This window comes from Stegastes partitus, unplaced genomic scaffold (genome assembly GCF_000690725.1).
Source record: "Stegastes partitus isolate 25-593 unplaced genomic scaffold, Stegastes_partitus-1.0.2 Scaffold433, whole genome shotgun sequence".
Taxonomy (NCBI): Eukaryota; Metazoa; Chordata; class Actinopteri; family Pomacentridae; genus Stegastes; species Stegastes partitus.
The window spans coordinates 440,843-451,549 of record NW_007578164.1 but is presented as its reverse complement, the minus strand read 5'-3'; the positions used below and the strand labels follow the sequence as shown (position 1 = coordinate 451,549).

Below are 10,707 nucleotides of genomic sequence, written 5' to 3'. Positions count from 1 at the left end.
GTGCGCGAAGGCCGACAAGCGTAGGGCGAGGACCCGTCCATCGCCGCTTGCGGCTTTAATCTTCTATTAATTCTTCCTTATATCACAACAACAAAGGACTGGAGGTCTACACACAGTTCAGTGAAAACATTTTATTTCCTGCTGCCAACCATCAGTGGACGCTGTACACAATGTTTGTTTCTCTTAACTGTACATAAAAAAATAAGTCAATACCATATATTTAAACTAAGACAGGATATGAAGCTAATCCACACCAACATGAGAATCTGGACCCTTAATGAGAAATGAGGACACAATACGTTAGAAGGAGGAAGGTAAAATTCAGCCAAAGGGTTTGTCAGCCGCATCCAGTTGGTGTCATGTGCCAGCCGGACTTGCAGTGTTCGTGCTCTGTAGGTATGCCTGGAAGGGAAGGAACAAGGACATTAGATGAGGCTGGAAGGCTTTGACAGACGTGTGCTTAAGTTCACATGTTTCACAGTAAAAGACAAAAAGAGCAACAGATATAAAGCAGAGCAGAAAGGATTCTGACATCACTGCTACATCCTGCTTCATCCTAAATAAATCAAAATCCAGCTTTTCTTTGGTCACTTAACACTTAGAGAAGGACTGGAGAATGCTTGAAATGCGTCCTATAAAATAACAGCTTATGTGTGGGTTAGAAAGTGACCAACAACAAGCTCAGAACCAGATCAGATCAGCGGGTTTCAGCTCATCAGCGATTAAAACCAGATCATCAGGAGAAAAACAAATCTACATGAACTCTATCTGGACGGTACATCCACACAGATAAATGAGCGTCGATGGGTTTGCTGCCCACCTGCAGGCTCTTGTAGTGTTTGAGGGATTTGCAGTGATTTATTTCCGCCTCCTTGGTTCCACTGAAGAATCGACTGCACACCTTACAGAAGAAACCCGTCTTTGGGACCAAGAACTCCATACCTGTGGACACACACGGGGACAGGAAAGTGAGTTCTGCCAGCTGTTGATGATCAGACAGCTTCACAGCACCAGCAGCGTGTCGTCAACGGTGCTACCAGAGGGTCAAGCTGAAACAGAAAACACTCAGAAACGTGGCACACGTCTTACCGACAGGGTTGCTGGAGTCATACGGAGGGAGGGACTGGTCTGACTTCATGGGCGTCTCCGTCTTTACTGTGGTCTTCCCACTATCCTCTTTGGAGTCGCCGTGGTCTTCACATCTCTCTCCTGGTAGAGACAACACTATCTTTATTGAATGGTCTGCACTTATACAGCGCTTTACAATGTGTTTCTCATTCACCCATTCACACACTAATGGTGACAGAGCTGCTGTACAAGCTGCTGCCTGCCATCAGGAGCAACTTCAGGTTCAGAGTCTTGCCCACGGACACTTGGACTGTGGAGGGGATCGAACCGCCAACCTTACAATTAGAGGACAACCCGCTGTACCACCTGAGCCACGCCCACCCTGCTGACATCAGCTGCTCAGGGTGAGAGAAACACCACCTCTTCTTTCTGTCAGTCTCAGCATCCCAGCTGGAGACCTCCTGACCGTAAACGGACCTCCAAGCAGCTGCTGCCAGCCGGCGCAACAAAGAAAATGAAATGAAGCTCACCTGTTTCTGCAGCTCTTGTCTCTTTGTTCTCCTTGTCGTGAAGCTCCCCCTGTTCCTCCTGTCTGTTCACCGCCTCCTCCTCCTCCTCCTTCGCCTGCTCAGGATTCAGAGGATCGTCTTCTTTCTCATCTTCTAGACGCCCTGCGGCCGCCACACCTGCTGCTGGGCTGTCTGAGGAGGAGCCAGCTGGAGCTGCAGGAGCAGGCGTGGGCAGAGCTTCAGCCTTTGGGGTGCAGTCTGGAGTGGCAGCCAGCGGGTCGTCTGAAGAGCAATGAGGCAAAAATTTTAGGCAAAAACATCTCATCTAGAAACATAATGACCAAACGCTGGGTTGTCAGTGCGAGCCGGTACCTGGCCCATGTGTGGTGTCAGCCTCGGGTTCTTCTGGTGGACATGTTGGCACAGGTGTTTGACGAGGGTCACGTGGTGACACCGCTGGAGGGGGCACTACGGCATCAAGAACCAGACCAGGTGGGATGTTTGGCAAACCGTCTGAAGCCTCGGCTGTAGGCGCACTGACCTGCCCTGAATCTGAGACGGGCTCATCGGACTGTGCCGGAGTCACGGTGGCCTCCACGGGGGCGTCCTGGAGGCCCAAGACAAGAGAAGGAGCAGAACATCACTACTGAAATGCACGGTTACTTATTTTATCAACTGAAACTAAAAGAATGAAATAAAACATGACCAGTGCTTGCGGCAGGTGCACACGTTTGTAAAACACACAGAGACGTTCAGTAGCTCTTTGGGTCTGAACCAACCCGTCATTGTGAAGCCGTCCCCTGAACATCACCTAGATCTTCCCATGCTGTGCGTACGCTGCAGCCTAAACATGTCTCAGATCTGCAGGATTCCTGTATCATGAACATGAAGAGCTGGATGCATCCCCGCTGGTTCAGTAAACACCAACGACGCCTGAACATGTGCAGAAAGGCTCACTGACAGATACCCGATTTGCCCCAGAGTGGACCAACCTTCGAACACGACCGTACAGAAGATGGAACGTACCCCTGAAATGTCCTGTTGGACGGACGTGGACGCGTCCTCTGGTCCCTCTGAGGTTTCCATGGCGACCGCAGAAGGAGAGCGAGGAAGGTCAGTAACGTCTCCGACTTCATCTAAAGTCACAAAGTCGCTCATGTTGAACGGGAACTCGTCACACTCCTCCTCTTCCACCTGATGTCATGACAGAACAAAGAACAGTGGGATGATGATGGAGTCTGAGCTCCAGAGCTTCTACACCTTCTGACGTGTCTTCTCACCATCCTGGCGTCGGTCTCCTCGTTGTACCGCTGCTGCTTGGATCCCTCTGACCTGAAGGACGACCTCGACCCCGACAGGCTCTCCCCGTAGCCTCTCTTCCTCTCCCTTCTCTCCCTTTCCTTCCTCTCCCACTCCTTCCTCTCCCTTTCCTTCCTCTCCTTCCTCTCCGACTCCTTCCTGGCCCACTCCTTCCTGTCCCACTGCTTCCCGTCCCTTCGGACTTTTTCCAGCCACTCTGTCCTCTGTCTGGCCCTGTCCTCCTTCTCCTTGACCCTCCTCTCCCTCCTCTCCCTTTCCTTGGTTTCCTTCTCCTTCTTTGCCTCCCTCTCCTTCCTCTCCTTCTCCTGCTTCTTCAGCCCTTCCTCTTCGTCCACGCTCGGGGGCTGGTCCGTGGCTGGCTCTTTCGTCGCCTCTGACTGGTTTGTTTTCACCTGCGCTGCCTCCTTTCCTCCACTGGGGGGAGCTGCTGTGTTGTTGGGATGGCCGACGGTTTTTGTTCTGCACTCCACCAGCAATGCGTTAACCATGGCTTGAGTGACCTGGTGAAACAGGGAGCAGACAGACGACGTTAAAGCGTTTACACATCAGTTAATGTGGTTCCAACAGACCGACGTTTGGAGGATCTTTACCTTCGGGAGCTCCGGCATGGCTGCCTCCTGGGAAGCTGCTTTGCTGTCAAACGGTTTTGTCTCGTCGCCGGCGCCAGTCTCTTCATTGCCCACTTCCACTGCACCGACGCCTTCTTTCTCTTCTACCGTCTCTGTGACACTTTCAACAGCTGGCGGTTCCCTCGTGTCTGCCGCCACGTCTGCTTCCGGGTCGATATTTGGTGCTGCCAAAGATTCAGAAACTGTGGGCTCCATCTTTTTCAAAACGTCGTCTTTGCTTCCGTTTTCTCCTAAAACGTCATCTTCAGCTGTCTCCTGGGTGCTCGTCTTTTCATCCTTCCTGTCACCTTCTTGATCCATCTCCTCCAGCGGAGGTTCAGATTTCTCTCTGGGCGCCGTCTCCCCGTCGTCTGCAGCTGCTTCGCTGGCTTTGCCATGTGCAGGTGTGTCCTACAAGCAGACACGCAGAGGCACTGAGCAGTAAGCAAACATTCAGATGTCTGACAGAAGTCAAAGCTGGAGGAGTCTGCTGCCAGCTAACAGTGTGACTGACCTCAGAAGAGTCGATGTATGCAGCGATGACTTTAGCCTGTGTGCTGGCTTTGGGGTCGGGCTTGCGGGAGAAGAACAGAGGATTGCTCTGAATGATGCACGGAAACGTCTGGAAGCGTTTGTAGACCGACAGCGCCATGGCTGCAGTCGCCATCTGACAGATGACCTGAGCAGGAAGAGACAACATTACAGGAGCAGCATGTGGAGAAAACGGACCACAGCACACCGGATCAGCGGTGAGCAGCTCAGCAGACCAGCAGCCCTCACCATGTTGTTCAGCACTAGGGTTTTGATGACAGTACCAAAGCGCTGCACCAGCTTCTGGACCTCAGAGGAGCCTGGCGGTGTGTTGGGAACGTTACTGATCACCAGCAGGCTGCTCCAGCCGACCGGAGCTGGACTCTCCTGGAAGATGCAGAGGAACATTCAGTTAGTTATGAACCAGGGAGGAGACAGACCATCTGAGCTGGACACCACAGATCTATGGACTTCCTGCAGAACTAAACGATGTTCAGGAGATTAGTATTTTTTTATTTTTTTTTAACATTTTGTTGTTTTTTTAGTGTCAAATTTAACATAAATAACAAAAATATGTAGAAGACAGCAGTGATGTTCTTAAAGGTCCTACAGTGGTCGTCATATGCAGCCGCTGGAGCTGAGCAACGACTGGAAACAACAGCTACTGACGACTGCCAAGCAGCAGGACCAGGAACGCTGGCAGAACCTTTCAGTCACAGCTCTGTCTATTCATGTGCACTGTTCCTGTTAAATTAACAAAAAGAACTAAGATATACTCACTAATGGATCCACTGATCCCATCAGAAGATTGTAGAGCGCCACCTGTATGATGATCGTGTTTAGCACCAGTCAGTTAAACGTCGTTCAACACAAGGAACAGAAATGACCCACTTCTACAACATCAACCCACAGCGTACAGCAGTAAAGGAGGAAAGAGAAGGAGACCTACCGGCGTGCTGAGGCCCACGTGCTGCTTGAGGAGGACCATCTTCAGTTCAGAGCCGTTGATCTTAGCAGGCATGAAGGTGTGCACTTTTATTATCTCTTGAGCAACCTCCATGTTTGGCACCGACACAAGCACCTGACAGACAGAGGAAATGTTTTAATGCGCTGCTGCAGGTCATCATCTCTGTTCACTTAAATATTCAAATAACAGTGAATCTGTGTTAATAATAACAACAACAAATCAGTACCCACTCAACCATCAGGTTCATTCTGTGGACTAGTTACAGACATGTAGGCACTAGGAATGTCACTGTGTACATGTTTCCTTTGCTTTTCAAGCGACATTATTGAAAAAATAAATAAAAATGAAAAAAATAGTCAAAAAAATAAACAAATAATTATAATAATAAAAAAATAAATGATGATTTTATTATTTGTCTTTATATTTCTACTTCTATCAGCCCTTTCTTTTATGGATTAATGGTAGATTAATACTGCTTTATATTGCCACATTATTTATTTGTCCTTCATTGATTTATTTTAGCAATTCGGTGCTCCCACTGCTCCATACAGTTAGAAACCATGAAACCCGGACCAGACCTCACACCACAGGTACTAACTTTTCCTATCTGCGTTGCCATGACGATGTCGGAGGGAGTCCCAAAAGGCTGGAGCAGCTCGACAACGTCGCCGTCCGACCAGCCGCTCTCAGGGAGTCCAGTGATCAGAACCAGGCCCTTCTGCAGGAGACATGAAACACACAGCTAGATAGACGAACAGGTAGGGTTCTCCACAGACCTGATTCATCCCCCTGGGACAATACAGACATTAGTCATGTTTAATGTTTTACATCTGTGACACAGCAGAGTTACAGGACATGCTGAATGAAAGAGGCATCAGTGAGCAGATCACGTACCTCTTCAGACGTCTTCTGGTCAGCCTCAGCTTCTACCGGCTGGAGGGAGCCGGTGGGCACATCTGGAAAAATCAAATCATGTTTTCAACTTGACCAGCCAGTAAAAATACCGACCCAAGAACTCCATCTAAAGCCTGAGCAGCAGTGATAATACGTACACGGCTGCCAGCTCATCAGGTACAGCTGACTACAATGAGTCCAGTTCCTGTTATTATTTCATGACTGAAACATATCAACCACTTTCACATTTTATTGTCACTGGTGCTAATTTCCCGCCCTAGTTTCCTGCCTATGGCTGATTCTGACTGCTTCCATCGGTGGTTGTTGTGGAGGTTGCATACCAGCGTTGTTCCCGGCTGCACCTTTGTCCTGGCCCACCACTGGTCTGCTGTGAAGAACAGGAATGTGAGAAGCTGAGTGAGGCCAGAGAGGGTTTGAAACTGGAAGAGTGAGCATCCACTTTACAGGATTAAAACTGTCACGTACCTGTTGTTGGCTTCAGAAGACGGGCCTGCTTCAAGTTTCTGTGAGAAAGGAGGACATGTATACGCTCAGAGAATGTACACCAGGTGGCGATATAAGACTTACACACCAGGGGAAAAGGTAAATTGATTATTTGTAGGTGCTCTAAAGGTTTTCTTCTACACATCGACAGGGTTCTCTACGGCGGCAAATGACGTGCACGTACACAAACGAGTTGCATATAGAGGCCTCTAGGGGCAGCAGTGAGCTGTTCACACGAGAGGCAGACGACGGTGAGCAACACAGGTAACGTTAGTCGATGGAAAAGGTGTGTTTTCTCTGGTGTCCCTGGATAAACATGAATTCCAGAGAACACAGGGAGACGTCAGTGAAACAGTGACTGAAAGCTAAAGACCTAAACGCTGCCCCCTAGAGGCCTGGGGTACTTCTGTTGTGTGACTGGATCCATCCATCATCTCTACACCTTAATCCTCAGTAGGGTCATGGGGGGTGGAGCCGATCCCAGCTGACACCCTGGACAGGTGGCTTGTGTGACTGGATGTGCAGCGTTTTCTTTTTGCAGCTCGTTTGTGTTTATGCACGCCATTCGCTGCTGTAGTTTCTGATGCCACATGCTTGTACCTTGGCTACTGAAGCTGTGAGTTCCTGCTCTCTGATGTGGAGGTTTGTGGAGGTAGCCAGAGCCTGGGCGTCCTCAGCCTTCACCATGCAGACAGACGCCTGTAGCAGGGGAGGTTGCAAAGCGACAGCGTAAAACAGAAAGAACGTCTGGTGGCCGTTTGTGAGATGAATCATTCATAGATTAATATATCCACAGCTGCTGTTGTGTCATGACTCCAGACTGGCAGAATTAACACCTGCAGGGTTTGTCGTATTATTCTGCTTCAAAAATCAAACCTGCGGTAAATCTCAGGAGTCAGACTTCTTGCCAAACGCATCAACGACCCTGATGCTTCACCCACCTTCTGTCCTTGGCCCTTCTCGGTCTCCTCCTCTGAGCACGGCATGAGGATCACGTTGTTGATCTTGCCAAAGGATCCGACCAAGTCAGTGACTTCCTGTTCCGAGGCATCCTTGGGGATGCCGGTCAGGTACACCAGACGATCTGCGATAGACGAGTCCTGAGAAGCTGGAGTCACGACTTTCTTCTTCTTCTTAGCAGGTGGAGGTTTGGCAGACTGGAAACCAGCAACATGGGTTTTAGTTCAGGTTTGTTGAAATGTTGACAAGTGTAATACCAGTGTGGTTGAGAAAACATCCAAATAACTAAAAACAAACAGTTGCTAACAAGCAGTCAAGCCCAGCTATTAGAACTAAATCATTTGTGGTCTGTGCCTCCTGCAGCTTCACAAACATAAACACTGGAAGCACCTACAGCGGCGAATGATCCACGGCACATCAGACATTCAGCCAGGTTTGGGGATCTTATTTATAACTATACTTAAAGAGAGGTCAACAGCACGTACTTTAGTAACGGGGCAAGAAAAGCTCAGTGATAGAAATCTACCATCACCCTAAAAACTCCTGAGCATCAGCGTTCGATGTTGAGAATTTATTTCAGTGAAAACAGCTGCTCCATGCCTGAACACCACCGACGTCACTGTTGCTCCCTGAAACCTCGATATTCCCAGAGAGCATGTACATCAACAAAGCTCCCGACAACTTTGAGGACGCTTTAACAAGACTGAAACCTTGGTGTTCTGGGGTAGGGGCGTCAAAACACACGGCCGATATGTGTGGTTGAGTTTCTCTTTGTGCTCTTGATAAACAAACACATGTTCAGGAGTAATGACACTGAACATAACACGACACGGCGTGTAATGATCTGAGCCTGAGGTCAGTCCAGACTCTGGTCCTCTGTGTGAAGGGTTTGGTGGCTAAAGCAGCCGGTGCACTCACCATCTTAGCTGTCTTGGCTCCAGGCTTCATCACGCCCTTGAAGCTCTTGTTGGAGAGCTGCGGTGGTCCGTGTTTGACGCGATGACCTGGGGCGGATGGCAGCTGACGTCGCTTGCCGTCAGCAGGGCGCTTGGCTAAATCAACACGTGGGCGCTTCACACAGCCGCGAGCGAAGCCCCCTGAAGATGACCAGGAATCAGAGGACGCCAGGCAGAAGGGGAAAAGAAATGAAGAAACATTCACAGATGAGCCCTTTGCAGATGTGGGATGCACACCACTGCTGGCTTCATCCGTCTGTTCAGGTGATACAGGACACATGGTTCAGGTGGTAGATGACCACAGTAATAACAGACATGTAAACAGCCCTGGTCACATGCAGACCAGTGATGAGGGGACGCATCAGGTAAGTGCAGCGTCAACGGATCAGTTTCAGACAGGAAGTCCCTCCACCTCCCTGTGCTTCCTGTTTCAAAACATAAAATACCCCCCAAAAAACAAAACCATCCACATCGACCAACCTGATGGTTCCCTGTCCGTCCTCTCAGGCCACTGCTCTCTGGACGACGGGGAGGCTCGGTTCGGGTAAGTGGGGCTGTGGGAGCCGGAGGGGCGGGGCTCAAACCGACGGCCGCGTTCTTCGTAGGAAACATGGAGAGGGTGAGGTTAGACGTGAATATCTGACACTGCACAGCAGATTCTGTCATATTTCCGGAAGACCTGTCATAAATGTGTAACAGAACCACGAGGCATGCGTTTCAATCATTCTGTTACAGAACATTAGAGCTGTAGGAATCCCATAATAACCCATAATGTAAGGTCCTTACATTCAGCATTATCTCCTACCCATACCCCATAAACCAAGGGCTGGAAATTAACTCGAATTAACTGTATCATTAAATCCAATAATAAGCTCTGAGGGTGAATACTCAACAGTTTTCAGCCTCCTGCCTAACCTGTAGTCCAGGGGTGCCCAGTCCTGGTCCTCAAGAGCCCGTATCCTGCATGTTTTAGATGTTTCCTTCTTCCAACACACCTGATTCACATGATCAGGATGGTTATCAGGCTTCTGCAGAGCTGGATGATGAGCTGATCATTAGAATCAGGTGTGTTGGAAGAAGGAAACATCTAAAACATGCAGGATACGGGCTCTCGAGGACCAGGACTGGGCACCCCTGCTGTAGTCTAATATGTAGTCTAGCCTCTAGTCTAACCTGTAGTCTAACCTCTAGTCTAGCCTCTAGTCTAGCCTCTAGTCTAGCCTCTAGTCTTACCTCTAGTCTAGCCTCTAGTCTCCTGCCTAACCTCCAGCGTCCAGCCTACCTGTGTAATGCCGGTGTCGTGGGTGGCTGTGGGGGGAGTAAGGCCTCCCATGGGGCCTGTGGGGGTGGGCGTCCACCCTGTGTTTGCCTCCTGGAGGACTCGGGGTCGGGGAACGAGAGAGGGATCGAGACGTGGAATGCAGCGAGGAGCGATCCTTGGGGTTCCACAGAGCCCGGCTGCCATAGCGTCCGCTCCGGCTGCAGACAGACAACGTGCAGGTGGAACAAACAGAAAGACTTCAGGAAGACCACAAGGCAGCCTGAAGGCCAACATCTGGACAGATGAAAGCTGGTTTTCCTTCCTGGACTGCCTGAGCGACACAGCTGGTTCATGAAAACATCTATTCTGAATAGATTAATTTAGGACTACTATACTTTTTACACACCTACTTTCTTGGATACATCAGGATTAATAAATTTATTCAAAAATATCTTCTAGTGCATAACTAAGTAAACTGATTCATAAGATGTGTGTCAGGTTGACTCTATGTGTGCACAGTCAGGATATCTGAACCATTTGGGACGAGTCAGCTGGAAGGAGTGACCAGCTGCTGATCTCAAAATTAAAAAATAACGAAAGTTAGAAATGGTAGAAGAACTGACCTTGGTAGATTTGGCTTCCAGCTAGGGTACCTTAAGAGACACACACATATACACACCCGTTAGTACACAACTCAGCATCTTCTTGCTCCTAAAGTTGTATTAAAACAGCTTTACCAAACACCAAGCCGACTGTTCTGAGAACGTAACACCCGACAGACAACCATTCCCCCGTTAACACATTCATCAGGACGGTGAAGCATCTGTCAAGCTGCGGACGACGACATTTCTTCCTCAGGATACGGTGGACTTAACTTAAATTCAGGTTTACAGAAGAGGCTAATTAATACATTGGTTGGTCAATATTGGCGAGATATAGCGGCAGTAACACATATTACAGTGGTGACTCCATAATCGACCCTTAACAATCCTAAACCTGCTATCTGACAGGTTTTTAGGAAAAACCACCAGAACCCATAAAAACAGCCTTAACATAGCGACAGCCTTGGATTGTGACTCCGACATGACATTTAATGTCACCAATCAGGATGACGGCGTATTATCTGACT

The 10,707-nt window shown here is 49.1% G+C and overlaps 1 protein-coding gene across 1 annotated transcript in view; it reads right to left on the bottom strand.

The window, feature by feature from the left end:
• Nucleotides 1-116: 116 nt before the first annotated feature.
• LOC103360389 (zinc finger protein 638-like) overlaps nt 117-10,707 on the bottom strand; it is a 29,386-nt gene continuing 18,795 nt past the window's right edge. The window contains exons 8-29 of the mRNA XM_008286115.1: nt 10,202-10,231; nt 9,600-9,796; nt 8,798-8,914; nt 8,280-8,458; nt 7,343-7,558; nt 7,002-7,100; nt 6,384-6,421; nt 6,239-6,285; nt 5,898-5,959; nt 5,602-5,721; nt 4,986-5,117; nt 4,817-4,858; nt 4,286-4,423; nt 4,020-4,184; nt 3,488-3,916; nt 2,858-3,397; nt 2,604-2,771; nt 1,950-2,184; nt 1,599-1,859; nt 1,090-1,209; nt 821-942; nt 117-402 (exon numbers count right to left, since the gene is read on the bottom strand). Coding sequence (XP_008284337.1) covers nt 358-402; nt 821-942; nt 1,090-1,209; nt 1,599-1,859; nt 1,950-2,184; nt 2,604-2,771; nt 2,858-3,397; nt 3,488-3,916; nt 4,020-4,184; nt 4,286-4,423; nt 4,817-4,858; nt 4,986-5,117; nt 5,602-5,721; nt 5,898-5,959; nt 6,239-6,285; nt 6,384-6,421; nt 7,002-7,100; nt 7,343-7,558; nt 8,280-8,458; nt 8,798-8,914; nt 9,600-9,796; nt 10,202-10,231 — 3,502 coding nt within the window. The 3' untranslated portion in view covers nt 117-357. The remainder of the gene's footprint in view (nt 403-820; nt 943-1,089; nt 1,210-1,598; nt 1,860-1,949; nt 2,185-2,603; nt 2,772-2,857; nt 3,398-3,487; nt 3,917-4,019; nt 4,185-4,285; nt 4,424-4,816; nt 4,859-4,985; nt 5,118-5,601; nt 5,722-5,897; nt 5,960-6,238; nt 6,286-6,383; nt 6,422-7,001; nt 7,101-7,342; nt 7,559-8,279; nt 8,459-8,797; nt 8,915-9,599; nt 9,797-10,201; nt 10,232-10,707) is intronic.